The sequence below is a fragment of the Rhipicephalus sanguineus genome, chromosome 1 (genome assembly GCF_013339695.2).
Source record: "Rhipicephalus sanguineus isolate Rsan-2018 chromosome 1, BIME_Rsan_1.4, whole genome shotgun sequence".
NCBI classification, from domain to species: domain Eukaryota; kingdom Metazoa; phylum Arthropoda; class Arachnida; order Ixodida; family Ixodidae; genus Rhipicephalus; species Rhipicephalus sanguineus.
Genome location: NC_051176.1, coordinates 131,277,061 through 131,304,413, shown reverse-complemented (window position 1 = coordinate 131,304,413; position 27,353 = coordinate 131,277,061). Strand labels below are relative to the sequence as shown.

At 44.4% G+C, this 27,353-nt stretch overlaps 1 protein-coding gene across 1 annotated transcript in view; it reads right to left on the bottom strand.

The window, feature by feature from the left end:
• Window positions 1-874: 874 nt before the first annotated feature.
• LOC119379216 (collagen alpha-1(V) chain) overlaps window positions 875-27,353 on the bottom strand; it is an 85,701-nt gene continuing 59,222 nt past the window's right edge. The window contains exons 34-59 of the mRNA XM_037648450.2: window positions 27,034-27,087; window positions 24,572-24,625; window positions 22,930-22,983; window positions 22,484-22,537; window positions 20,887-20,940; window positions 20,510-20,563; window positions 20,068-20,121; window positions 18,781-18,888; window positions 18,498-18,605; window positions 17,566-17,673; window positions 15,489-15,596; window positions 14,803-14,856; window positions 13,534-13,587; window positions 13,207-13,260; window positions 12,113-12,220; window positions 11,977-12,030; window positions 11,589-11,642; window positions 10,863-10,916; window positions 10,218-10,325; window positions 9,581-9,634; window positions 8,857-8,892; window positions 8,733-8,768; window positions 8,627-8,644; window positions 7,858-8,339; window positions 4,068-4,359; window positions 875-1,028 (exon numbers count right to left, since the gene is read on the bottom strand). Of these exons, the coding sequence (XP_037504378.2) occupies window positions 891-1,028; window positions 4,068-4,359; window positions 7,858-8,339; window positions 8,627-8,644; window positions 8,733-8,768; window positions 8,857-8,892; window positions 9,581-9,634; window positions 10,218-10,325; window positions 10,863-10,916; window positions 11,589-11,642; window positions 11,977-12,030; window positions 12,113-12,220; window positions 13,207-13,260; window positions 13,534-13,587; window positions 14,803-14,856; window positions 15,489-15,596; window positions 17,566-17,673; window positions 18,498-18,605; window positions 18,781-18,888; window positions 20,068-20,121; window positions 20,510-20,563; window positions 20,887-20,940; window positions 22,484-22,537; window positions 22,930-22,983; window positions 24,572-24,625; window positions 27,034-27,087 (2,406 nt within the window). The 3' untranslated portion in view covers window positions 875-890. The remainder of the gene's footprint in view (window positions 1,029-4,067; window positions 4,360-7,857; window positions 8,340-8,626; window positions 8,645-8,732; window positions 8,769-8,856; window positions 8,893-9,580; window positions 9,635-10,217; window positions 10,326-10,862; window positions 10,917-11,588; window positions 11,643-11,976; window positions 12,031-12,112; window positions 12,221-13,206; window positions 13,261-13,533; window positions 13,588-14,802; window positions 14,857-15,488; window positions 15,597-17,565; window positions 17,674-18,497; window positions 18,606-18,780; window positions 18,889-20,067; window positions 20,122-20,509; window positions 20,564-20,886; window positions 20,941-22,483; window positions 22,538-22,929; window positions 22,984-24,571; window positions 24,626-27,033; window positions 27,088-27,353) is intronic.

The following is a 27,353-nucleotide window of genomic DNA, read 5'->3' as shown; positions in this document are numbered from 1 at the left end:
ACTATAAGAGTGGACAACGGCGCAAAAACATTTCGGCCATATCACTAAAGATGCCAGCGCAACCTTTGCCGACAGACCAAAGTGAGTCAGTATAGATTACTTAATTTCAGAAAGTACTTGCATTCCTTTATCTTGACAACCTGTGCCTTCTAGTAGGAATCAACTGTGTCAAGTCGGAAGTCAAAGGCCCACACACGCAACAATTTCACGGAACAAAAAGTATACAGTAAACGCAGGGTCCCGTCATTGTCGCGCGTTTGCAGCGAGTCGGGATCGTAAGTGACGTTTCTTTAATTCGTATCTAGTTTTGTTTTTAGCTCTTAGTCTAAGAGCTAACTTCAGCGGCTAAGATGCCGACGGACAGTCTGGGCTTCGTTAGCTGGCGCATTAGGCCGAATGACTGCATTTTTCTGTGCTTTGTGGGGTGCGCTGCAGTTGTTCTACATCTGTCCCTACGTAATTACTTTTTTGTAAGCGAGAGACTTTACAGCGTATCACGCCCCTTGAATCATATTTACGCCATAATTTTCTAATGCCATTTTCTATTTCGGTTGTTCGGTCTTGGCTTTCGATTGTTTTGTAAGTGCAATAGGTTAAAAATTCTGAAAATATGACGCCCGTTATCTCTGAGAAAAACTACTTTATTTTGAAAACACACTACTCATACAGCACACATACAGCTTTACGCAACACAAAAATTATAAACTGTCTCCACGCGAATACCTATTTCCTGACTTCTACTTGTCCCAGCGAATAAAATGCCGAAATACGGACTCAATAGTCGCAGTGTATTATCGGTATCGCGATTTTTCTCATCGCAGTCTCTCTCGCACATCGTTCAATACATGTAATTTCTGGGACACCTAGGCAAAAAAAAGTAACTGTAGACTTTATTGAAAACAGACGGGTCCGATCTCGAATCCAAAGGACTGGTGTTCGCCGCCGAAGTCGAATGGTTGGAAGTCTACAATTGGCAGTGTGGCGGGCTCCTTGGTCTTGAACACGAACACCGTCTTGCCATCCCGGTACTGAAATTGACGAGTACAAAGCAAATTGAAACACTAAATTCTAATTATACGGGTTAATTTAGCACTAATATCTGCAGCACTAAACCAGAATTTCTCGCCGTTCAAAGAACAGACACCTTAGAGAACCGTGACGAATCTTCACGCTGTATACCATTCGCACGGACACCTGCTTGGGAAGAGCAGCAATGATAATGTTTCCGAGGTTTTAACGTGTGCGTGGGCTCATCATGCGCAGACGTGGTCAGCAGCAAGCTTCTGTCAGCTGCAAGTTACTTCAGAGTCATTACGACTCCTACGTGTTGCGATTGTCAAAGTCTCTGAACTACCGTGACGTAATTAGCAACTAAAATGGCTACGTTGTCCATCCTGAATTCCAAGACGCTCAGAAGACTGCACGAAAAAAAGCAAGCAGCGCGGAAGTCTGTAAATGTCTGCTAATGAAGTACTGGTATACATATGTGGAACCTTCCAATTCCGCGTTGGAGAGTACGCTGTAACATTGTCTTATGGTTTTTTTATTCTGTGATAGGCTTCCTATTGAGTTTCACCACCGACATGCATGTGGTGTTCACCAATGCACCGTAAAACCTTCTCAGCCCTATCTCCATCCCACATATAGCTTTATTACAATCGGAACGCCTTCCTCAGGCATCACTCCCACTTGCTTTTTTTTTTGTATTACGTTGCGAAATTGCAACTGTATCCTAAAGCACATCTCTTTCTTTCTTTCTGTCTTACTTTACCTTGCACTAGTTAGACCGAACGTGAACGAAGAATTGGCGACGTGTCCCCTAATCGCGCTAAAGGATGGGAAGGAGCTGTTTATAAGCCCACCACGTGCACTTGCTTACTTCGGGCTGGTGCAGTAGTGTCCGCGAATAAATAATGTATGCTCGCGTTTACTTATCATGTGTCGCTGTACTTATAAGAAATTGTTCCGCATACATTATAGAACGTTTATGATTAAATAGGACGAGGTCTGCTAAGCATAGCGCTATGTATGACCATCGCAGGCTTTGCATCGCCGTCTGCATTTCTGGTATAGCCGGGTCTACACGCAGTCTCATTCATGGGATGTAGAACTTTCACTGGATTTGTGGAAACCATTGTCATGTGAATTTATAGCCTGCACAATTATACATTTTTTCTTTTGCACGCACTGTGTCCAATGAGTCGCTCTGCTCATTTCCAGACATAGGCGTGCGCAGGGTTCCCCATTAGGGGGGGCAAAGGTTCATCACAGCGCCCCCCCCCCCCCCACAATACTAAGTCAATGTATGGGGAGGATTTTGCGCCCCCCTCTCTCTTAGGTGACTAGAAGGGTCAACATTCGGGTCGGATTTTGCGCCTCCCCTCTGAGATGATTAGGGGGGGGGGGGCGCCCCCCCCCTGCCCCTCCTGTGCGCGCGCCTATGTTTCCAGACAAGATAATTGAAAGTGCAGCTGAGGAACTTTAAAAAATATTCACTATGGTTTGAATCCCGCCTCGCCGAGAAACATTTTTTCGCCAACAATTTCTGCCTTTATGTATTTCTTTCTCTTTCTTGCCTTTCATTCTCTCTCTCTTTCTCTCTCTCTTTCTATGCTATGCTTTACTATCTCCCCTCCTCCTCCCACTCACTCCCCTTTCCCACCCCTTTGCTATACTCTACTATACTATATAAGGCTATGCTATGTTCGGCTCGCGTGCCAGGATAGTCGAGTGGTTACAACGCTCCCCTTCGGATCGCGGGTACGCGGGTTCGATTCCTGCCGCGCTAGGAAATTTTTTTCGCCAAACTTCTCACTCTTTCTGTCTCTTTCTATCTCCCTCTTTCTTTTTATTTCTCTGTACTCGGTCTCTCGCCCATCAGAGTTATTGCATCGCACGCCGGACAAATCGGCGCACGTATTATGGGCGCGCAGCAGAAGAGGACGAAGAGAGTGCGTGCCGGTTCATGATGATGATAGTTTTCCGTTCGCTCTTCACGGACTAACGGCAGGCCTAAACAGCTCCGCTGTTGAAAACTGTGATGTCGGTTTATTTATTTTCGTACGTCTCCATTTTCATCAGTTACAGCACAAACACTTCGGGGCTTATGCCAGGTTCGTTCCCCGCGTGATGTCAGAGCGCATGCCTTACGGGGCTCAACGTACGCGCTCCTTCTATCCATGAAAAAAAAAAAAAACTCAGCCGAAGTTTTCAGTTCGTCCGAAGACTTTCACCTGAAACCGCTAGAATGCAGTTCGCGCTGCATAAGTAAACCTTGGAAGGCAGGTGTATGCGCGCGTATTCATAGTCAGACATGTGTAGAGTATTGCGCGGAACGTCACAATATACGCAGCCAAAGCTGAATCTATACTTTCTCGCCTTTTGTCGTTGCCTTTCTCTTTATTTGTTAGTGTCTCTCATTCTGTACGTGTCATTGAACGATTAGAAATGAATCCCTGTACTCATTGTTTCACGTCCAAATAATACCTATTCAATGGGACAGTTGAAATACTCAACATTGTACGGACTATCAAAGCTTTGTACGCATAATGCAGTGCATCAAGTTCATTCAAGAACGTTTTAAGTGGAAAAAAGAAAGACAGAGCTTGTCTATTTCAAGCATATTGTTATTTTCCTGCCCGTGTTTCGTGATCCCGTTTCTCAATGGTGAGCCTCAATGGCGTGCCTCGCCTTTTGTAATCGCATGTACAAGTCCAGGGTTAGATATTTGCTCTTAAGAACACACCTACTGTAACAGCCTACTGTAAATACGAATCGTGTTTTATTGCCTTGCGTGATTGTCTTTCATGAGCTCTATAGTTTTCAGACACGCGTATGCTCTAGGGAGCTGACCTGCCGGCTTGTGTAAATCAATTATCTGTGTTAGTTTTTTTCGTTTTCTTCGCAGAGAAAAAGGCTGCAAATCGGAAAAAGTGGCATCCAACGTAGAAGAACACGTGGGGTGTATACCGTATAAGCTAGTGTCAACTGCAACATACAAAATGCGTTTTCATCGGGCAGAAACCAAGGAGTTTCAAGGTTCACAAAACTGCCGTGTTTCCCCGTACCTGGCAGTCGTCCACGGGCACCGTCGGGCTGTTCTTCTCGAAGCTGATAACAGCAGCGTCGCGGCCTCGGAAGCGAAGTGCGTGTGCGTGGTCTTTAGTCCGTTGGCTGTACCAAGCGTTCACGTTGTTACACACGAATGTAAAGTTCTGGTAGGCTCCGGTGCTCAGAAGTCCCAGAAAGCGCAGTTGAACATCGCCAACGGTGCGATAGCGCACCCTGAAGCCACCCTTGAGGTGGCTGAACCATGTCGACGAGCCATTGCCAGCTGCGGAGGTTGGGGGCTTCTCCCACCTGTGCACCCAAAATAACAGTGACCCCATAGGTACTTTATAATAATCCGCAGTCAGCCACTCGATGCAAAATTTTGCGAACGTGGTCTCTGATAAAATGAAATCCCGGCAACAAAAATGCCAAGTCTCGCGATTGTAGCCATCTCGATGCCGAATGTTGCATGTTCGAAGCAAACAACACACTCTGTGGCTGCAGCCAGCGCGTTCTCGCTTTTGTGCGACCTCCGGTACTTTAGCATCGAAACTGGGACACGAATGAGTTTATGAAATTTCGCATACGGTCTTTCTGCTTCTTCATTTCCGCCTTCACGCACTGAGTCTTTAGGGAAAAAGATAGACAACGTTTAATAATATTTGTGGAGGTTAGCTTGGCGACTGGCTTTAGCATACCACTTCAGGTGAGATAATTAGGGGTGAGAGGAAGGCAATGAGAGAAAGAGGACACGCACGCTAACACGTGCAAGCACACGAAATTCACTTCACTAAAGTTATTTACGAAGTCTTATTGAGACTTATAATTAATCATGCAGGAACGCTATAATCAATAATCGAGTCACCTCAGCAGTCCAAGAACCTTCCCGCAGTTGATGACACCTGTCTTGTCGCATATTCAAGGCGTTTTTCAAGATAGCTGTTAATGTTGTGAAGCGTCTTGAGATACAATTTATGTGCTATGTGGTTTATACTTTTCCGCAAACTTTGCGATGATGTAAAGGGGATTGAAAATGTGAGCTTGAAACATGTGCGTATAAACAAACCGATAAGGCGCCCGCACTTTGTTTCTATACTGATGACACTGATTACCCTGAAGTGCCTGTGCGTTCAGGGTTACTCCAAGGTTCTGTTCTAAGCCCACTGCTTTTTGTAAGTATACATTAATAAGTAAACTGATATATAAGTTTATTGGCTCGTATATTTACTGATGATTGGGTTCTCCGCCGCAAGATTACTAATTATCCCGACGTTGAATCCCCTCTTTAGCGGACCTTAATAATATTACGCAATTGGTGCTACTTCTGCGGAATATGAATACAGATTTTTAACTGTGAAACGCTGAAAGTTTTTCGTAACACGCCTTTTTCTGACTACTCATCCTCTTTGAGCGCAATCACACTCAAATCTGTTCAGTCCTGCAAGTATCTTTGATGTACACATTGCTCTTCGCCATGGTCTGGCCACATCGACGATGTAACATCCAAATCCAATTGTTTGCTTCATTTCATGCAACTAAAATTGGCCCTTGCATCATCGTCATTAAAAAAAAAGGAACAGATATTTGTCACTTACACTCATCACATGCTACACTGAAATTCATTGGTACGGGTATTTGTGTGCTACCCGACCCCGGCCGGGTAGCACATAAGTGCAAGCTCGAAGCTGATCAGTATCGCTCGGCAGCCTTCACACCAGCTAACTGTACATAATGGAAAATCCAGTGTAACTGCCATGAGAGCTATCCTTAATCTTCCTTTTCTTGCCATTCGCAGAAAGTTCTCTCGCCTCTCCATTTTTCAAAAGGTCTATGTCACAAACGCCTATGAAATCGCTCTGGATTCAGCCTGCACCGTTGATATGATGTCGTCTTGATCACATTTACAAACTTTTAACAGCAGAGCTGTTTATGCTCGGCAGACCCCGGTATAGCGTTCGCGATGACTATCGTCGTCATGACCGGCGCGCGCTCTATTCGTCCTCTTCTTCGTGTTCTGCTTCGCTCCCCGAACACGTGCGCCCGGCACGCGCTCTCCCGCTGCGCCGATTTGTTCGGCGTGGAATGCAATAACTCGAATGGGCGAGAGAAAGAGCGCAGAGTGAGAGAGAGAAGGAGATAAAGATATACAGAGAGAAAGACTGAGAAATACAGACAAAGAAACGAAAGAAAGAGAAAACAGGTAGAAAGACGGAAAAAAATAGACAGAGAGAGAAGGAGATAGAAAGAACAGAGGGCAAGGCAGAAAAAGAGAAGAAAGTGTGGAAGAGAGAAGAAAGTGCGAAAGAAAGAGGAACAAAGAAAGAAATAGGAAGAAAGAGGGAAGCGAGAAATGGAGAGAGAAAGAAATGGAACAAAGATAAAAAGATAGAAAGAGCGAGAAAGAGAGAGAGAGAAAAAAAAGGATAGAAAACAAAAGACAAAAAGAGATACAAAACCAGAGAGAAAGAGAAAAAAGGAGAGGAAGAAACAAAGAGGAAAGTAAAGAGAAACAAGGAAGGCCGCCGAGCTCCGCTGTACTTTCAGGCTCGGCACCACTAGTGCGAAGCTACCTTAATTTTTTCCCTGTCGAGCAAACGCATTAGGTTGCCAACTTGTTTTCTGCCTGAAACTTGCCGTGACGGGAGTCACCTGGCTAATGAAGCAATCGTCAAAGTTAAAGAAGTCTTATGAATACCGACCCTGGTGCTCCAAACATGAAATTAAACAAACACTACGCTAACAAACACTACGCTCTGGGAAACTCGGAAGGCATGTCATAAAGATTATGTCTCTTGATATAAACGTTCGAATCACAGACGGTGGGCAGATTTACTAGGTTAAACTCTTTTTCTATGGTTGGTCCTGCTGGCCAGCTACACAACCCATTGAGTTGTACAGCGCATTCGGTACAGTGGCGTACGTGGCCAGCGGAGCTTCTACGTTCGCACGTGTACTTCCCGCCATGTTCATTTAATTCACATTTATAAAGGCCCTTGCTAAGTAAAAATAAGCTTCACCAGTATAGATTCAATGCGGCAAAATAAAAATGTTCATTCATTTGCTCTCCGCTATTCTTAATATTCATTTGGACTGCTTAATTGTTGTTTGTGTAAGCGTAGAACCTCTGAAGCCGTTCATGAAGCACTATTCTTTTGTCGTTACCGGCACTACCAGCGCGTACTTCTTTCATATGGGACCATCGACTATTACATTCTCTGCACCATGCTTTGAACCCGTTTTTTTTTTCTTCTTTTCGTTGTTTTTTCTACTCCGTGGTCTGTGGAGCCTCCGATGAGGCTTGGTCGCCACAGTAAAGTTTATTCCTCATCCTTTTCGAAGGTCTTCTTCTAGGGAAACGTCAAAGGAACTGTTCTTGGAGTTGGTGACAAGATCGAAACGAAAGGGTTGTAAACTCGACTTGCTGCGCAACCAGCAGGAATGAAGGAGGGAGACAGGAAAGAGCGCTCCACTGCGCTCTTTCCTGTCTCCCTCCTTCATTCCTGCTGGTTGCGCAGCAAGTCGAGTTTACAAGTATGAACCAACTAGTCTGCAAAGAAGTTTTGCTGCGAAAGGGTTGTTTGTGATATCCTTATATAAGAAACGTATGCATGTAACCGATGAAAGAAACACAACAGGGGGTATTCAAAAATATGTAGCACTTGAATCTCCCAACAGCGAGCACACTACAAAAAAGGAGTCCCGTTATATCGTGAACTTGCGCTATAGCACACATATCCAATTCTAAGCGTACTGACGCCATATTACTTAACACACAGAGAACTATCGATCAACCAAGATACTTCGCACCTGAAAATGCGGGCAGCGTGTGCTTCTTCGTCGGCGAACACGCAGGTCTCGCCGCCGGCACGCATGCCGCAGTAGGCGCGCACTGCGTCGTCCGACGCGCCCAAATTGGGGTCCACCCAGTACCAGCCGTCGGGGGTGTCCGGGTGCGCGAGTCTCAGGTCGCGGCATGACCTGGCCGGATTGGGCTGCGAGCCAACGGGCCGCCGGATGTGTTCAATCTCGCGCCGCATGATGTACACATTGGCAAAGATGTGCGTCAGCGTACGGTTGATCTTCTCGAATGATGCTTCGGTCAGTGGTTCAGCTGTCATCGTGGAGTTGTGCTCGTCGACGTCGTCGTCGTCGTCGCTCTTACCGGTGGCAACAGTGAAATCGTCTTCATCGCTGCTGTTAAGTTTTTCAAGGCTGCGCTTGAACCTGTTGTGGCGATCCCTCTGGAACAGCATCTCCGGAGGTATCTGGGGTCCTTCTCCTGGCGGGCCCTACGTAAAGGCCACGAAATGCTAGTGAGAAGCATATCCGGCATCTTAAGCGGTATGAATGTGTTTCGAAAGTCTACGAAGCCGAGACAATCAGCGCGCGTTCTTTATGTTGACCGAAGCTACTACAGAGACAGTTATATAAAGACGAACATCACATGCAAGAACCTCCTACATCATTCACTCGTACTGTGGTAAAATAATGCGTAGGAAATATAAACACTGCAAGAACGCCGCTAGCCTGAACAATCGGGCTGGTATACGAATACAATCTTAAAAAGACTGCTCACCGGAGGTCCTACAGGTCCCTGAAAGAAAGCAGAAACTCAAATTAAAACGGACGCTATGCAGCTGGTATCATCATACGTCCTAGAGTCAAATATATTTGTTGCGTACTGGTGGTCCTGTTTCTCCCTTTATTCCTGCTGGTCCCTGTAAAAACAAGGGGCAGTATTACGACGTCGTCCTCTAGTGAAAAAAAATGGGAACCGATACTCGCATGACAAAAATAATTATTCACCTGAACGCCTTTAGGCCCCGGAATTCCTTCGGGTCCCTGCGAGGGGAGTTTTAGAAAATACCACTATATTAGTCATCGAGATTGCTGATTAGGGCTACTGATGGCGAATAATACAAATGCAGAGCATTATTTCCATTCACCAAATTCTTTTTATGTGTGTGACATTATGACAGCCTTCCAAGCTTACATATATGCCTAGTAATAAATATGTGAACTTAGAGCACACATTACTGTGAAATATTGTTAATATTGTCACTTGGATGTTGGGGTGAAGAAGGCGGCAGTCGAGCTGTTCAAGACGAAACTCTTTATTGGGCGAACTTGTGCCCAGCAAATAAAATTCAAAGTACAAACAATACACGCTGTACACTGATAGCGGCGACCACAGTCGTCGGCCGTCGGTAATGTCATCATCGGTAGAACGCGTCGTCTTTTATACATCAGGGATTGAACCTTCGAGTGTTATCGCTCGCGTTCACGTAAGCGTCCGACTAAACTTGACTACTGGCGTCCTGACCGCGATCTTAATAGAACAATTTGAAGCAATCGCTCGGCATGGCCTGCGCGGAGCGGTGGCTACGTTTTTTGTAGGTGAAACCCGAATGAATCAAAATAAAGCAATAAGTGCACGTGTAATGTACTGCCTCATTTATTGGAGCCGAGCAGATTTACTAGATTGAGTATTGACACGGTCACAACAGCCTGAAAATTTCTCGCCACGTACCGGCTCTCCCTGTGGCCCATCGGAGCCTTTAGCGCCTTCCATGCCGATGGGTCCCTGAAGGAACAAGAGAAGCATACATTTAGCACTCAAGCAGTCGCGACTGAGTCCCTAGGATTAGAGGCGTGGGTTACGGTGGGGGCAGCGTACATAACCAAAACAAGTTGAGTGTCCTGTACAATAATTCCGTTTTATTGTTGGGTATTATTTTTCTTTAGCGATTAGTGTTCCTTTCGCAGACTTTCTGAACAGGTGTTTACCAGAAAGTAATATTCAGGTCATCGCAGCGATCGCGTGTTACATACTGTACCAATCAGCACTGCTTACATTTCTAAAGCACGCAAGACGGTCCCTTATGCATTCGCCTAAACGACTCGAAGGCGAAAGCCATCTTATTTCGTTGTTCTTCTTCTCAGTCGACTGTATTGATCAGTACACTGTATAGCCATCACATGAGGGTGATTATTTGCATCATTCTTGTTGACGCCGACGTCGACGGTCGCATTTTGCGTTTGATGAAGCATCTGGGGCTTTCGGCTTAATAAATAAAAAATGTATATTAACTTTTTATCAGCGCATAGACAATGGGATATAAAGCGTAGGTCAAGTAGCAAGTGTATACGGAGAGCTTGCCAATGACCTGGGGTCCCGGAGGTCCTGGAGGTCCGGTGTCTCCGCGCTGACCTTTTTCTCCCTTTTCACCGATGTCGCCCTTGGCACCTGTTCTTCCTAGCAGCCCACTGTGACCCTGCAATCCGGCACAACGGATCGCAAGAAATGTGCAGCCTCACAGAAACAGTGGGTACAAATATCTAGCCGCAAGAAGTCCTTCTTCGAGGAATTAAGCGCTAAATGACAGGAAGGAAGGAAAGTCGCTAAATGACAGCGATTTGGTTATGTCAATAGGCAGCTTTCAATAGGGCTCACACGAAGAAATTACGTTAGGCTTGCTCATAAGTAGCGCTGTCTGCGCTAGGTATACTGTCTGTAACACTTATGGAGTTCGCGCGCGGCTCATGCATCTGCCTCCAAAACTCGTGTGGAAGATATATTCGCTCCTGTCGCGCGCCATCATCATCACACTTGAATCGATCTCGCTCGTAACGCAGCATCTATGAGCTAATGGAATTTTTTTTTACTTATTAAGTCAGCTTGTGGATCAACATTCAAGAATTGTCAGCACTTCTCTCTGTGAGTAAAACCAAAAGTGCACATACAAAGGAAAAAAAAGACAGAATTCTTTTCTTCCACTAATATGGCAGAGCTTTGTTTGCGTGAATCATACCTTGAAGCCACGTTTTCCTCGATCACCCTTCATGCCCTTGTCGCCTGGCGCACCCTAAGACAAGCATTCAAATAGGACAATTAGAGGTTGGCCTAAGTTAACGTGCGTAGAGAGCCAGATAGAATAAAAAAATGAGGTAAAAGGCCGTTAAGTTTACCCAGAAGACAAGCTTCTAGTTTGCTATCCTACACTCAGCGAATAATAAAGACGGAGATAACGGTGGAGAGAGAAATCAAACGCTGCAAAAAATTAATAAATAAAAAATAGAGGGAGTGGTTAACGTTCGCGGTGTATCAATCTCTTTAATGGACACCCGCACGTAAAAACTTCAGTGCTTCCACAAGATAATCGTTAGTGACACTGTAAAGCACTGCATGATGTTCCCGTTTTTCTTTACTTTTGCGTTCTTACTTTTGATACTCGAGCATTTGTTTGCCTGATTCTTCTCCTACTTGCTCGTTTTCGGGTAGAGAAACGTCAGTGGACCAACGTCCACGATAATTCAATATTGCCACGTTTTCTAGCTAGCTGGTACTAGAAGAGGATAAAGATATAAAATGTGGCAAGGAACATGTTTAGAGAGGCTGCTACTTGTGCGCTCAGACATACATGAAGTTTGCCTAACGCAGTCAAAAGCAATCGCGCAGACTCTTGTCGTATTCAAGGGCCTCTGACACAGCCTCCGACACAGCACGGAGAGATATGAATTCATTGCTTTCCACGTACCGTACTTCCAGGTTGGCCAGGCGGCCCCACTAAGCCAGGTGCTCCAACGTCACCCTGCAAAAGGAAATTCGTGCAGTTGTAACACTTTCTCGTTAATTATACATAATACGAGAGGGACACAGTATGCCTAGAAGGCATCGGTATAGTAAACAAAAACGACTCACGATGTTTCCCTGTCATGCATACGCCCTCGAAAAGGCTCAAAATAAGAGATACTTTTCTGCTGAACACCAAGATCCGACCATATATATAGAATTCACAATTCTTTAAGACCCTCTCAAGAGATGCGAATCGTTGACAACCCCAATGGACGAATGTGAGCTAGCATTCTTTTTTATCAGAATAGTTTCTGATCTTCAGAGAATGGCGCACTCATTGTCACACTCACTGCAACGCCCGGGGACCCTCGAAGACCTTGTGGTCCGGGTGGTCCAGGTGGACCCTGCGATAAAGACCACGATGCGATAGTTTTTCATCAATTCTTCAAAACAAAAGCAAATAACCGATAAGTAGGAAATGCCAACCGGTGGTCCTGTGGGGCCCTGGAGTCCTGGTGGCCCCATCTGGCCCTTGTCACCTTTGTCTCCAGGAAGGCCGACGTCACCTTGCAAGCCGGGAGGACCCATTGGGCCCTGGGTAGTCATGGAAGCAACACTTTGGCGACGCAGCAAGTAATACCACGCCGTTTGACAACAGAAATAGGCACTGGGAAGGCTTGAATAATTGCTGCTCAAGAAAAAGCAAACAACCTTATACAGTTGTAAAAACACTAGAAGATCTCTCGATACAGTGTCTTGCAGGGAAAAAAATCGCCAGGCCTGCGCGGAACAACCAGCACAATCACACCGAAAGCTGAAAGAGCGGCCTTTCTAGAGCCCGTTGTAAACTCCCTTGGGGCGACTAATGCAAGTACACTTGCAAGGTACCCACTACGTCATAAATCATATTTTTGTAAAGTAGGTAAGCACCCACTATGCCAGTATTCCTTATTCTGTCGAAAAGCGAGGTACCCGCTGCACGTCTGTAAGGCATTATGGGCACTTTGTTGATGCTGTGGCTGATGACGAAGAATTATGGCTGAGCCCTTTGTAATCGGTTGGAAGCATTAAACGACACACTCGTTACGCAATTCGCATTGAGTGACGCCTGGTTGTTATTTTACTGTTCTACCACGGTATATTACACCTGTTAACGCGATTCCTTGCCCGACATGACGCCTGTACAGGCTACTTTTTAGAAAGCAGTTTCAAGCGCCGGCGTGGCTCTGTGGTAGAATACTCAAGAAGACACGCAAATTGGGCGAGTTGGTGAGGTTCCATGGTAAAAATATAAAACAGGGCTTTCTTAAACACAAGACGAATGAAGAAGAGACGCACACGGCACTGAATACTCGACTGTCACATAGAGAGCCTGAGTTCAAATCGCATCCAAGTCTGGATGCGACTGAACTCCGGCGGCGGCGGTCAACTACGCCGTCAAAATCGGCTGCTGTTGTGATCTCATAAGAGTTTTCGCTGTACAAAGACAGCAGAATGACACGCGTACCTCGCGTCCAAGACGGAAATGAGTGTATTGTCACGGTACAGGAAGTATCTCTCTATAATGAGCGCAGCCTCACCGGCTTTCCAGGTGCTCCAGGTGTTCCCATTTTCCCCATTTCGCCTTTTGGACCCTGGAAAATGCGAGAAGCACAGAGTTAGCACACACTGCTGCCAAGGTTTTGCAACGGGGTCAAAATAGCTGATTCAGCCAAAATAACTACGCATTATCTAGTAGGTCTTAGCCTGAAAAGCAGGCGTGGCCAGTGTCAACACGTAGCAGTAAGCTCGCAGTTCCGAAAGTTTAGTTACCAACCGATACCGTGCATCCACAATATTTTGTTCGTACTACATTACGCGTTCGTTTTGATTCGCAGTACAAAGAATCAAGAGGGTAAAAATATTACCATCTCACCAGCCGCGCCTGGTTGGCCGTCGACTCCGTCAATTCCTCTTTCGCCCTTAAAAAAAAATAAGAAAGCAAAACGAAATTTATTTATTTAATTATTTATTTATTTAATTATTTATTTATTTATTTATTTATTTATTTATTTATTTAGAATGCTGTAAGCCCGTACGGGCTGTTGCCTGGTGGGATTTGCACATACAGTAGAGCGAAATCTGTCACTGCAAAATAGAAAACTTCACAAGAGGAGAAATAAACACACAGGCAATGGTAATCGAAAAAAACCGTAAACAGTAGGTGGGTGCTCCAGGCGACGTTCCGACAAGTGTACTTGTCTTCTTCGAGGCTGGAACTGGCAAATCAGTTCCAGCCTTGAGGGAGACAAGTCCACTTGTCGAAACGTCGGCTCGAGCACCCACCCCCTGTTTAGGGATTTTTTCATCGCAAGATTCCATCTTCCCCTTCCTGCCGTTTTGTGAAGCAATAGTAATTACAACTCAGGAAAAATATAGCTCCACATTTCCTTCAAAATAAGCCAAGCTATAAACGCTACTGAAAACTTCCGGCCCAAGGCTATTTCATTCAGCTATTGTACGAACAAAGAAATGAGTATTTATCAAGAAACACACAAACAAGAAGTATATAATATCAAGAAATATACCCCTGTTTAAAAAAATAATGGCGACGAACTTTACTTCGGTGAAACATCGTATGCAACGACTGATGCATAGCATTATTCGCACTATGAAACTGCTCTGAAAACCAAAAGTAAATGCAATATCAGTAAAATCAAAACGTCTTAATGTAGCCCTTGCTTCACTCTGTCGTCAGAAAACCGGTGATGCATGCAACCGAACACTCTTGCTTTGTGTTTTGGAGCGTCAGAATTTTGGACTTGGTAGTCTTTTACTTCATTCTAAATATATAATAAATAATTAATTAATTTCTTGACGTCGATACAGCGGGGAAGTCACTAATTGCGCAAGAAATGCCGAACTTACGAAAGTAGGTAAAGTTAGGGTATGTTTGTTCGGCTAAATTATGGAGTTTCGGACTTCGCAATCATTTGCGTCATATCCGTCAACACAGTGGGGGACTTACCGACCAGTTCATCGACATTGTTCTTGTTTCGATAACGCAAACTTTATGCCGTGCTTTCCGTTTCCAAAGTCATTTATAGCCAAATGAATGTTTCGAATTAGAAAAGAATAACGTGGCTTAAAACGAGACTAATGAACACGGCCTTGATCAGCCCATTTCATCATCTCACCTTTATTCCGGGCAATCCAGCTGCACCAGGAGGGCCAGGAAAGCCTGGCGGGCCCTGCAAGAAGTTTCAGACACCGTTAAAGTGCAAAGTAATCGTCAGCAGACCACAGCTTCCGTACGATAGATGGACGAACGTGAACGTAAATGGTTGTCACCAGTGGCAAACTCATTTTAGCAGGTATCAGGATCCATTTCCCGACACTTGCTCAATTTCGCTTTCTGAGTTTGTGGAAGCATGAGTGAATTTAAGAGCGAGACATCTGTTATGAGAAAAAAACTGAGTCTGATGCTACCGAATATTGGATCACGGGAGTATAAGGACAAAGAGAGAAAAGCGTTAGTGATAAGGATGAAAATCGTGGCGAAAGAAGGCGACCAGAGAAGACTCTTCTATGTCTCAAATGCAGACCATTTTCGGGCAAGAGATTGAGAGCTTGTAGAATACTCAACCAAAGGCCACGGTCCGGTTAAGGTTTCAAGATGACCTTTTAGAGTCATAGGTTGATTTATAAAATTCAACAAGGAATCTACCGTCACTTGTCTTTCGGTCACCTTAACGCGGAAAGGTGCGCAAGATTCACAGAAAGAGAGAGATGATAATGTGTTCTGTAGTCTTGAGTAGGCCTCACTCCTTGTATTCTGCAAGATGAAACATGAGAAAGGCCGAGGCAAAACGAATAGACTCACGGGTGAACCTTTAGGCCCTTCGAGGCCAGGAGGTCCTTTGACACCAGGTACACCCTGAAGACCAGGCTTCCCTTCTTCACCTTTAGGACCTGGAGGACCTCTCGGTCCCTGAAACGGAAGGATATCGATTATTTGCAAGACAAGGCAAAGTGTCTGAAATGTGACAACTGCACACTGTGCTGCACGTAACTCAGCATACGCGTTCGTCTCTGTTATAGCATTTGATGCCCTTTAGAGAAATGACGAGCCTTAGCTACGTTCGGTATCCCATTTTAATGAAGCTTGTGGTAATGCCATTCTAACTCGAGCTGTCCCCCTCACTTGCCCTTGCCGATATGCTTTATTTTCACTCATTTTCTGTCTTCTTTAAATGCGACCTGAAGTGTTGCTCTTTCAAAGTAATCATACGACACATTTTTTGTCTACAACGATTGTTGTAGGTCGATCTATCGTATCAAGCTTATAGAGAGCAGCCTTATTAGCCTCTGATTATACTTGTCTGGCACCACCAGAGATACAGAAATTGGCGCAGTAGACGAAATGCAGTCAGCAGCAACCTAGGCCGTAAACGGTAATAATGCAACGATGCGAGCGTCGTCAGTTATTAGCCCCACTCCGCCTACTGAACACTCAAAACAAGGTAGTCTAAAGCGGTGGATGATCGGAATGGAATAATATCAAGTGAAAAATGTAGCCAGAGATGATAACGACCTTAGGCAGTCGTTATCAAAGTCAAAGGGCACATAATATAGTGTGTTTTATTTATTGCTGGGCGAGATACATTCGAAAAGGGCTACTGGAATAAGGGAACAGTACAAATCAATGATTGGCATAGCAAATAAGAGTCAGAAGCAAGCGCAGAATATAATTTTTTTAGGCTACCAAACATGGATCAGTCAGCTGTCCCTGTTATAGTACGTGGAAAAGTCATCCTCCTGCATTCTATAAAATCTTGTAATTACTTTCAAGCAAGATAGAAGCGTGCACACAACATTTGATAACGGGATCTCTTGAAAGCTGTTTCTGGGGCGCTCTTTGCGAATGGAGTGTTTATAGTAGCATTTACGCAAAAGAAAAGAGAATGAATGAAGGTATTAACTCTCATGCGTTTTGTGTTTCCATCCTCAGAATTTTATAATTTCCTCAGGACTCAAATGAAGTTCTTGTCATGTCATGCCATGTGTCGTAATTTTGTCATATTTTTGTATATATACGAATTTGAATAGCAGAGGAGTTAAGGTTCCTTTCTATTCACTGTTTGCCGGTTGAGAAGGCTTAAAATTTGACATTCTCATGGCATCGGTCGCACATACAACGGCGCAACTGCACCCTTCCGCTTCTTCTTGTAATATCTACGCTGTATTTTAAAGCGATAGCTGTTAAAAGTACATAGGCCACACCAGCCACGGTGGTATAGTGGCTATGGTGCTCGACTGCTGACCTGAAGGTCGCGGGATCGAATCCCGGCCGCGGCGGCCGCATTTTCGATGTAGGCGAAAATGCTTGAGGCCCGTGTACTTTTGATTAAGGTGCATGTTGAAGAACTTCAGGTGGTTGAAATTTCCGGAGCACCCCACTAGGGAGTCCCTCATAATATATCGTGGTTTTGGGAGGTTAAACCCCAACCATTATTATATATATAAATACTTAGCCCAATTTCGTGGCTCTGGTCACGTCCCCATATCTTCCTGGCAGAAGAAAAGGTCAACGCAATAGAAAACCATTTGACCCCATGCATCCATGGTTCAATTTTGCGTTTTCAAAATTTGAGTCGTTTTGCCATCTGCGCAGCTGCCATGACCTCGTGGAATTCATACTGCGATCACTGTCCGGTCGTCTTCACCATTGTCGTCGTGTTGTTGCCGTAGTTGTCGCCAGACTAGAATCGGTGTTTTTGGGTTGTACTCCTAACGCTTCTTTGAGGAATCCTGACACCTTTTTCTTCTGAGGTAACCGGGTAACCGCCGTTTCCGAAGAGTTGATTCTAAAGATACGTATACAGATGTACTTAAATTGGAAACAGCTGTGCTCATGAAGCAATAATAAACAAAATGACATGAGGTTGCATAGTACGCACTTGTTCGCCGTCTTTGCCCGGTGCGCCAGGGAGGCCGGGCGCTCCGTCATCACCCTTTTGGCCCTGAGGACCTTCGGGTCCTGGGGAACCAGGAATTCCTTCGCCGCCCTGTTGAAGTACAAATATGGGGGGTTTTGCAAGTTTACACAACTGCCCTGTATAAAGTGAATCCTCTCACATGACACATTTAAGTGGTCTATAGAACGTGGAAGTTGCTTGTTGGCGCCAATCAATTCAACACCGCTCCACTTACTTTGCATACAAGGGCTCTAGAACGCGCATTAGTTCTGCAGCAAATCATCAGCTTAAGCGCTCAACAGGTGGCGTATCAAGCTTGCCGCAGTCTGTGAATACAGACAGACATTCACTACCACAGTCAACCTCTTATGTTAACTTTTTTCAAGCTTGCCTAACTGACCTTCGAGTCAGCTGTAATTTAACAATATGGAAAACTTGCCAGTATTATTTCCTTAACAAACCGCATCAAGAATCAACCTCGGCCTCGTGATATCGCTGCGTTGACGTCTCACAGTGTGCATACGCCTAATTTGGAGTGCGCATTTCGGCGTACCTTGTAAGCACAGATGAAAATTTTGCGTTAGAATAAAGCAGGGACCTTCGCAATAGATAAAAACAAACGTTGCATGAGATATTACACATCGCACATAAATCACAGCGTAAAGGGAATTGTACGCATTGCGTAGCACTTAAACAAATTCTTTCCTAAAACATCGCTGTCACATAAAGAATACCAACATGTTCGTTGGACCTGGACAATTCTTCTTTTTCTTTTGATATTAACAACTATACTTGACCATATCCCCCCCTTCCCCCGCGCAAAAAAAAAAAAAAAACTCTGCTGTTAAGCCCAGGTATCCAACAAGTGTGCATTCAGAAGCTCAGCACGAGGACTTCACGGCCTTGTTTCTCACCTTGGCTCCTATTGGGCCCGGCTCGCCACGCATTCCCGCCGGTCCAGGAGGACCCTTCTTGCCTACGTCTCCCTTGTCACCTTTTCCACCGCGAGGACCGGGAAGACCCTGAAGAGGCACAGACAGATTGAGCAACATCGTTTCACAGAGAAAGATGCTTCGTTGTTTATAAGTATCCGCGGTTGCTATTAGTGCTGGCACACAAGGTTTTACTAAAAGAGCATGAGCCTAAAAACGAGCTGCCGCGTGTGAGTTCTAGAGCATGGAGTACGAAAAGGCATACCTGAGGTCCAGGGGCCCCGGCACTGCCGGTGGCTCCGATAGGACCATCCTCTCCTTTGCTTCCTTGAGGTCCAGTGGGACCTCGAGGACCTTGCTCGCCTTCTGCGCCCTGCAGTGTGATGATGGGCGAAAAGGAAAGGTCGTCAACAGGCCGTGCGCATGATGTTCGTTCAAACAACGCACTGACTACAAGAAAAGGCTTGTTATTGCACTCTCAGTGAGTATTCAATTAAGCAAAATAGGCCACTTATGAAGCAGCAAGCAATTAACCTTTATGAAAAAAAAAGGCACGAGTATAATGAGCCAAAAACGAAGTGAAAATTTTTTACATTATTCGCTCCTGCCTAAGTGTTTTTTCTTCCTCTAGCGCCCGAACTTCTGTCGTCATAGCCCTTAACGACGTGATAAAAGCAGTCTGCCAATTGTTCTGGTCTAATGACAAGCCTCACAACGACTACCAACGAAGTTTGAAACAGTTATGGCTTTCCAACTTTTATAGATATGCAATGTGCAACCTTTCATGCAATAATGAAGTTGTGAACTTATCACTGCCGCTGAGGGAAATGTGCATGAAAGTACTAACTTATGCACACCATAAAATACGACGTGTTGTCATCTGTTCGTACATATTTTGACACAGCGAAAGTTATCGAAGGCGTTCTTCAATTCATGAGGCTTGAGTTTATCCACTGACTGACTGATTGAATGGGCTTATGATGCAAAATATTTTCTTACGGAACTCGTATTGGTAATAACTGACTTACTGCTAAAAATGAAATCACCTTTTTAAGAAGGTTGCGGGTTCGGTCCTTGCCGGCGGCAAGTTGTCTTTTCGTCCACTTTACTTTCTTCACATCTGTATCACAATTACTGCAATGCACTTAAAACACTACAATTAACGTCCTCTATACCCTTATTGGGTTGATTGTCTGCTGGTTTTTATTAAAATTGTGTTCGACAAAGAAAACGAGCCCTCAAATTTCCTTCCTTCATTTATCTTCAACTAGGTAGTTGTTAAAAGAAAACTTGTTTGCTAAAACCACAATATAATTTTCAGACAATCCCGGAGTGCGACACTGCAGACTCACTTTGACCAGGTAGTTTATCTGGCATGCGCGCATAGCAATTGTATGTACAAGTGTTCTCGCGCTCTGCTCCCATCGAAATGTAGCGGCTTCGGCTTGAATCAAACCGGCGTCCTTGTTTTCAACAGCGATGAGTTGCGACAATATTTCCTCGAAGTTCAGCTTATAAATCGAGGACTACGGAGCCGTCGTCGTGAACTTACTGGTACGCCAGGCTCTCCCCTCAGTCCTTGTGGCCCAGCCACACCAGGGGGCCCCTAAAACAACGGACAAAACATAATGGCTTTTACTTTATTTAGAAGTAACAGCAGGGGTGCGCACTGAATCTACGAACCTGATCATCCTATTAAAGATACATCGAGGTAATTTGAATATATTATGTAAAGTAGAAGGAGAACTTCGTTCCAAATGTGCCGTACAAGCAACCTTCAATAACTATATTGGCGCAGTTATCTACGAACCAGCCAGTTTATAAAACTCATAACACTAGTTGTAACGTAGCGTTCAAGGGGCACGCATTAAATAGTTTTTCGTAGGATACACGTAGTCGAATATCTGAAGGTGAAGGTTGTAGAAAAAATATAGTAGTCGCAATTCGTCTAAGAGGAACTCTGTTTCCCTACGTGAATTGCTGAGGCTACTTACCGTATCACCCTTGGTACCTTTCAGCCCTTTTTGACCAGGGAGGCCAGAGTCACCCTGCAAGAGAAGTTTTAATGTGCGAGGTTTAATTCACTTCTTGATTGACACATCGCCTGTCTACATTAAAGTACGTAGAACGAGTGTATTCAAAGATTTAGGAACAGTTACAAAAGAAAGATTCAGGAAATTTGAGAAGTAAAGCGTCCATGTAGAGGAGTTTTCGTCAAATGGTGTGAGACGAAAAGCACATATTTTAGGAGAGGTGCAATCTTTCGACACGGAATACTTCGTTCAACAATGAGCTAAAATATGCATAGTCAAGGGGTACACGCTGCGCTAAATCATTTTAAAAGCAACAGGGCACTGTCATTTTCACTCACCTTGTCTCCGTCCTCTCCTGGTGCTCCAACGGGTCCCGGCGGTCCCGGCAGCCCCTACCATCGAACAATTAAATAGCCACATTAGGCAGGCATACGGTTTGTGTAAAATAGTGCAGTTAAGGACAGGAACGAGGAGCAAAATAAATGACAGGTCATTTATAGACTTGTGCAGAATGCCAATGGCGCTTTTGGTTGTGAGCTTTAGCGTGAAGTAATAAGTATATCTGTGTTGGCTTTTGTACCCAGCAATTGAATCGTTACAGGCGATAATCCGAAGGTTACTGCTATACCGTGTGTACACAGCGACCTTCATGAGCTTTAACGGCGCCGCGCACGAAAAGCCCACCAGGCATTACCTTGTTCGCACAATTACAAAATGTCGTGATGGTGTTATCGCGTGAGGGCCGTTCTCAGAACTGTAGGGACGATACATGTGTGTATATTGGACGAATGTGCTTTTGTTTCCTCGTTTCTTCGTGACGGCATTCACCGTCGACTTGGTAACAGCAGTGTGCTTGACTGGGCTGATATATATATATATATATATATATATATATATATGAAAGGAGGAAACTTAGAAGACAACAAAACAAAAGCAGAATATGCACATGCATTTCTAACAGGTCATACAGCAATGCTAATCATCTTGATCACCTTCTCGAGAAGCTGTCCAACAGGCATCTAATTTCACTGTTGTGAAGAGAAATCGAAGGCACGCTTACACAAGCAACACCACGTTGTCCGGGTGTGCGTCAACAGCTCCGCGTTGACGCACACCCGGACTTCCAAAGCCCAGGCTGTCAGCTATAATAAATTAGTGAAGCTAGCATCACCCCATAAATATTCTTATCGTGGGGAAGCCAACTTTCAAAAAAGCTTTTCTTGATGCGCGCTCACTGATGCGCGCTCACATAGGAAGGTTTCGAGACGATGCCCTTCAAGCATTATAATGCGTCTATCACTTGGACAATCTCGGAAGTAGCGTCGGGATTATTTGTTATTTCTGGAATCCACTGCTATCCCCAGGGATTGTGACGTATAGACATGTCTATCAAAAGTAGGATATGTCCTAACTTGTAAAACGTTCTCGACTTGCAAAATCCGATGACGCCGGCGAATAATACGGCGTCTTCGTCTATATACGCTCGCATATGACTGCCTTGTGTTCAGTTCTGAGATGTACAATATGATGGGGTCACGTTTCATTTAACAAGCAAGTGATTTTTTAAGCGTACGAAATCGTTGCTGGCGTGTATTATGGCATGAACACGTCGTTTTAGTAAAAAATAAATAAATAAAGTGTGTATATGTGTGTGTGGGAAGGAGGGAGGGGGGGGTGCGTGGAGCCACATGGAATTTTTAACGAGCTTCACTAGATAGAGCATTGTAGTTATTTAAAAACGGGTTACAAAAAAGACAGAGGCTACAAAAGCGAACTAACTCATAAAGTTAACTACTAGAGAACGAAATATACTACACGTTTCTGCGGATATTTGCTGCCGTTGATCAATCAAGCAACATGTGTAATGAATCTAAGGGCACCCTTATTAAACGTCCGTTATCTCTCACACAAGAAGTAATAAATAAAAAAATTCACCCTCGCTCCCGGAAGTCCGTCTCTGCCGAGGGGACCAGGACCTCCCAGGTCACCCTGAAATAATAACCAGTTTTGTCATGACAAAAACCTCCGCTAAATTAAACATTTTTTGTGTGCGTGGCAAGCGCAATTTTACAACGACATGCTGCTTCACCAAGCAGCAGTTTTTATCGCGAGTGAAGTGAAAAAGCATGCAAGCATCTCGTAAATACTGCTACACTACATACAAAGCTTCAGAGCGCAATTTTTTTTGTAGAATTTTCTCTCTTTTACCAAGTGGGCATTTGGTTTGTCCCACGAAGAAGAACCATCAGTTTAAGAAGGAGAAGAGTGCGTGGGTATGTAGCATAATACTGCCAACGCAAACAGTTGATGACCGACGCAAAACCTACAAAAATGAAGCTCACCACGAAGCCGGTAAAGACAGCCACGATGCGCCTTCTTACCTTGTCTCCCTTCGGACCCAATGGCCCTGGTGGACCGACCGGACCGCTGCGTCCCTGGATAGGGTGGAAATGCAGTGCTTGTCTGCAATACTTGTTTACAAAAAGTGACACGCACACTCAAATTATAGTGTGAATTTTGTACCAACAAGATCAGAGGCACAACGTCCAAAAATACGAGATGAGGTCAATATATGAGCTGTACGGTAACTGCCAAAAAAAAAGTACAAATGCCAAGACTCATCGTCGAACACCTTACAGCAAAAGAATAGTCATATTCCACTATGAAAGCTTTCAGAAAACTCCGAATCTGAGTCCCTGTCGCCTTCGACCACTGCCTTCCTTCCCTTAGCCCTCATAGCGTTACGCTATATTAAACAGTAAGTTATCTCCTCTCTGCATTACAAGACTATCACAACTCCACTTCTTCCTCTAAACCCTGACTAAAATATAATCTATATTTGTCAACCCTAATGCATATCACCTGTTTCTGTCTCCTAGAGATACACCTGGCGGTGTCCCTACCATCACTCCTTGCGCGGTGCCTGGATTGTTGTCAAACCTTTTATGATTCATTACCAACAAGCTCAACTCAACTTTCCATTCTCTTAAGTGGGGCGTAAAGGCTAAAGATCGTACCATACAATAAATACTGTAAATAGCAAGTAAGCAAGCATGTACGTGCAAGTATTCGTAAGGCAAATGTATAGCAAAGGTAAGATTTTATCTTGAACGTGTGGAACGAGCATGATAGGAAACGAACGATACGTTTGTTATTAAAGAAGCTTACTAAACATAAAAGAGTGAGAGAGATATCTTTATGATAACTCAGACAGATGAAATGACACTTCTTTAGACCATTCCACGTACGCCTATGACCAGCTAATATGCTGGCTAGACTGGAACATGAGCATCCCAACGCCTATTGCGTATAGTCTGAACTGTATATGTTATCAATGTGATATGGCATACACTTCTGTGCAGCGAATACAAGAGTTAGAAAAACATTGTTTACGTAAGCGTCATTATTAGCCGTTCCGGCATTCTGCATGGTATCGCCGCTTAAGAAGGTGATCAGCGAAACGCTGCATCTGAAACGTGAACAGCACTTTACATGGACTGTTACGGTTGGTGAAATCTAAGTTCTGTGCTTTCGGAACGTTTTCGTAGACAGAAATGGGCTTCCGGAACATTTTCCGAAGATGTTCAGAAGTGATCGTTTTAGATCTTGCAGCACCTTTCGAAAAATTGCCATGTTGCTCCTTTATTTGCCAAAGAGTTACGCAGCGTAACCAACTACCCCTACAGCGGTACTGTTGCTATTCGTCACGATCTTGTGTCGGAAGTGATGAGAGTGCAGAGAACCATAATGGTCCGTTTCAAGGCTTGTTTCAACATTAAGCATGGTCATAGATCAAGAAAGCCGTGCAGGTCGTACATGATCTTTCGGTTTGAAATGGCTGTAGATTTTTGTGGGCAACTTGTCAACCTGGCACGTAGGCCAGGTGAAGTTGAATTTAAGGCGTAATTTTATTCCTCTATATAGTAAACTTACGACGACATTTTCTTGCAGAGTCTCAAAGCGTGGCAAAATACGGTGCTTTTTTTTTTTTGGCTGCCAGCACGCAGCAATCAATATACCAACCTTTTCACCGGCAGGTCCAGGGTCGCCAGGTAGGCCGATGTCTCCTTTTTCACCCTGCAAGAAGACGGGTTTACCCTCCACTGATTGTTTCAGTTTTATGGGTTAATCCACGAACAAATACACTCTCACGAAACCAGTGGTCTAACAAGTATAATAGCCTTACAGAGAGTCGGCTGCCCCTTGCTATATGGTGAGAACAAGTGCCTAGGCAAGCAAGTGCTCCTTCACATGCACCTGGTACGCTCCACTTCACACCACTACTCTCAACACTTCTCACACGCCCCTACCGAATTGTCGACATAATTGAGTGCACCACCTTATCCATCCCTTCTATTCCGGCCCGGCGGTTTCCACTTATACTCTTTTTAACGCGCATGAGTCTTGAAGAACTCCTACACAAGATAATAATGTACCTGACTGGGCTAGTTGGTTATTCATACTGAATATAAACAACGCGAAAGAAACAAGGCCAGCGAAAAGTAAGCACACAGGGCAAGCAAGAGTTGGAAGTCAGCGCTTGACCTGTATCATCGTACCTTAACATCATCAGCGTGACGAATAGGTACATGTGATGACTAGCGCAATTTATTTCATTTTAAAAAAGCTTGATGCACCTGCTTTTTCAGTATTTCAGGTTTAATGCGCCTGCTTGGTCGTTCTCACCGGTAAAGTTCAGTTCAATTTCACACTATCTCTAGGAAAGACCTACTACTGAGGCTACCTCGAATCACTTTTCTGCAACCCGATAAACGTCTGCCCTCATATGCGTTCACACATTGCCTGATGGTACAGTGGTAACATCGTGACATTTGCCAAAGCCGTGAAGTAGTCGTTGCCATGTACTACCACTTTCTCTCCGTCTACTTACCCACTCAAAAGTTTCGCCGCGGACGCATGTGCCCCGACACCTACTTCGCACGCCTACAATTTCCTGAATTTCAGCCGCAACTTCTCTTGCAACTGCTATTTCTTTGGTCTACTTAAAGCATTTTTCAAAAGTCCTTGTAATGGTCCTACTGACATTTTAAAACCACTATTTAGTTGATATCATCTATCTTTCTGCAATGTTCCATACGTCTAGGCTTTGTAACGTTCATTCAGGAATTATTTACAAATCTTTGAAGTTTTCTATGCTCCCTGAACGGCACGCGAATCTCCACTTATCCTTTATTTAAGCAACGCCAGGTTAGTCTTATAATTAATTTATCAAGCTTTTATGATCTGTAAGCATGTCATTAGATACGTGTCGTACATTTCCACGATGGTAACATCGATTGTTTCATCTGGTTGCGTTTAAATGGACTATACACTTGAATATTTCGCTAAGAGCAGCGCACGGGTGTGCACCATTTGAAATGACGTACTAAATACTCGTGCCACATGAACGCGCCAGGGGAACCAATGTTGATACATCTGTCACACCTATATAGCAGGAAATAAGCATAAAGTCAACAAGTAAGTGCATTACGAATGGTAGCACTAGTGACTCTTGGAATAAGATTTCCGGAAAACACTGATTAAGTGTATTATCCGTTGTAAGTTGTATCTGTTTCATTTCATCTTATTTTGTGTATCTTTTTGTAACTTGACTCATGTAAGTTTCTGCAGCATCCATGTGCACCAGCGGTGAGGCGAACGCCCTTGCACGTTCACGGCTCAAGCTACCAGCTCTGCCTGAGCGCGTTGCAACCCCACAGGCTGCCATAATTATGGTCGTACCTTCGCCGAAGGAACCTACCAGCAGGACGCCGCGCACCAACACGACGCCGCGAGAGAAATAAGAGGTGGTCATCGATCCGAATTTCTTGAATGATGCAGATGAGGTGATAAACGACCATGCCACTGTTGTTGGTCATAGCCGTCGACGTTAGTCGTCGGGATGGAGATGTGCCACGAGGCGTCAACGTGGGTTAATGCATGTCAAACGGTGCTATACCGGTCAAATAACCAAAGCAATGTGCGAGTTTTAGATGTTCAATAAACATTCAACTGCTTCTTTCAAGGCCCATTTCATTGTCCTGTTATACCGATTCCTATGACAGAGGGATCAACAAGATTTTTTTTTTAGTTGCAAACACACAAATGTTTTTTGGACATTCGTTTAGATGGACTTTCTTTTTTTATTTAGGGCCCGAAAGCGACGATTCTCCAGCATATTCCGTGAAAGATCAGCCACTGAGCTTCCCAGTGCGAGCTGCCCCAATTACCATGCCTTGACACATTCACTTCTAGTTTAACGTTCTTGTTCAAGCTGACAGTTGCGTCCCAACGCCGAATCACGAACTCCAACAAACCGGAGTCTTTCAGAGTGTACCAGGCCAAATTTGACAGCCTATTCACTTCAGTATGCGTACAGATTTTTATCTTTCTTCACATAAGCTTCTTCGCCCTATTTCCTTCTATATGCTGGACAAATTAACGATATAACGAGCTCTATGAGCCTATCAAGGTTGTATACTCACGCGCGGCCCGAGTGCTCCTGGAAGCCCAATTTCACCTTTGGGACCAGGGAACCCCTGTGAATAAAATAGGAAGAAAAAGTGCAAAAGTGTGGAAACGTTTTGTACATCCGAACTAATATTATTCTGTTTAATATCGCGTAAGCTAATGGGCAACTTTAGGATGTATGGCCCAGCTTAGCATTTTAATTATGGAGAACAAATGCCACTCGCCTTCGATTGATGTTTTGTCTAGAGTTTATTAGTTTAATGAATAATCATTGATAAATATTTTCGCTTTCCAGAAATTTAATATTTAGCTATACTTTGGCTTTTACTGTACC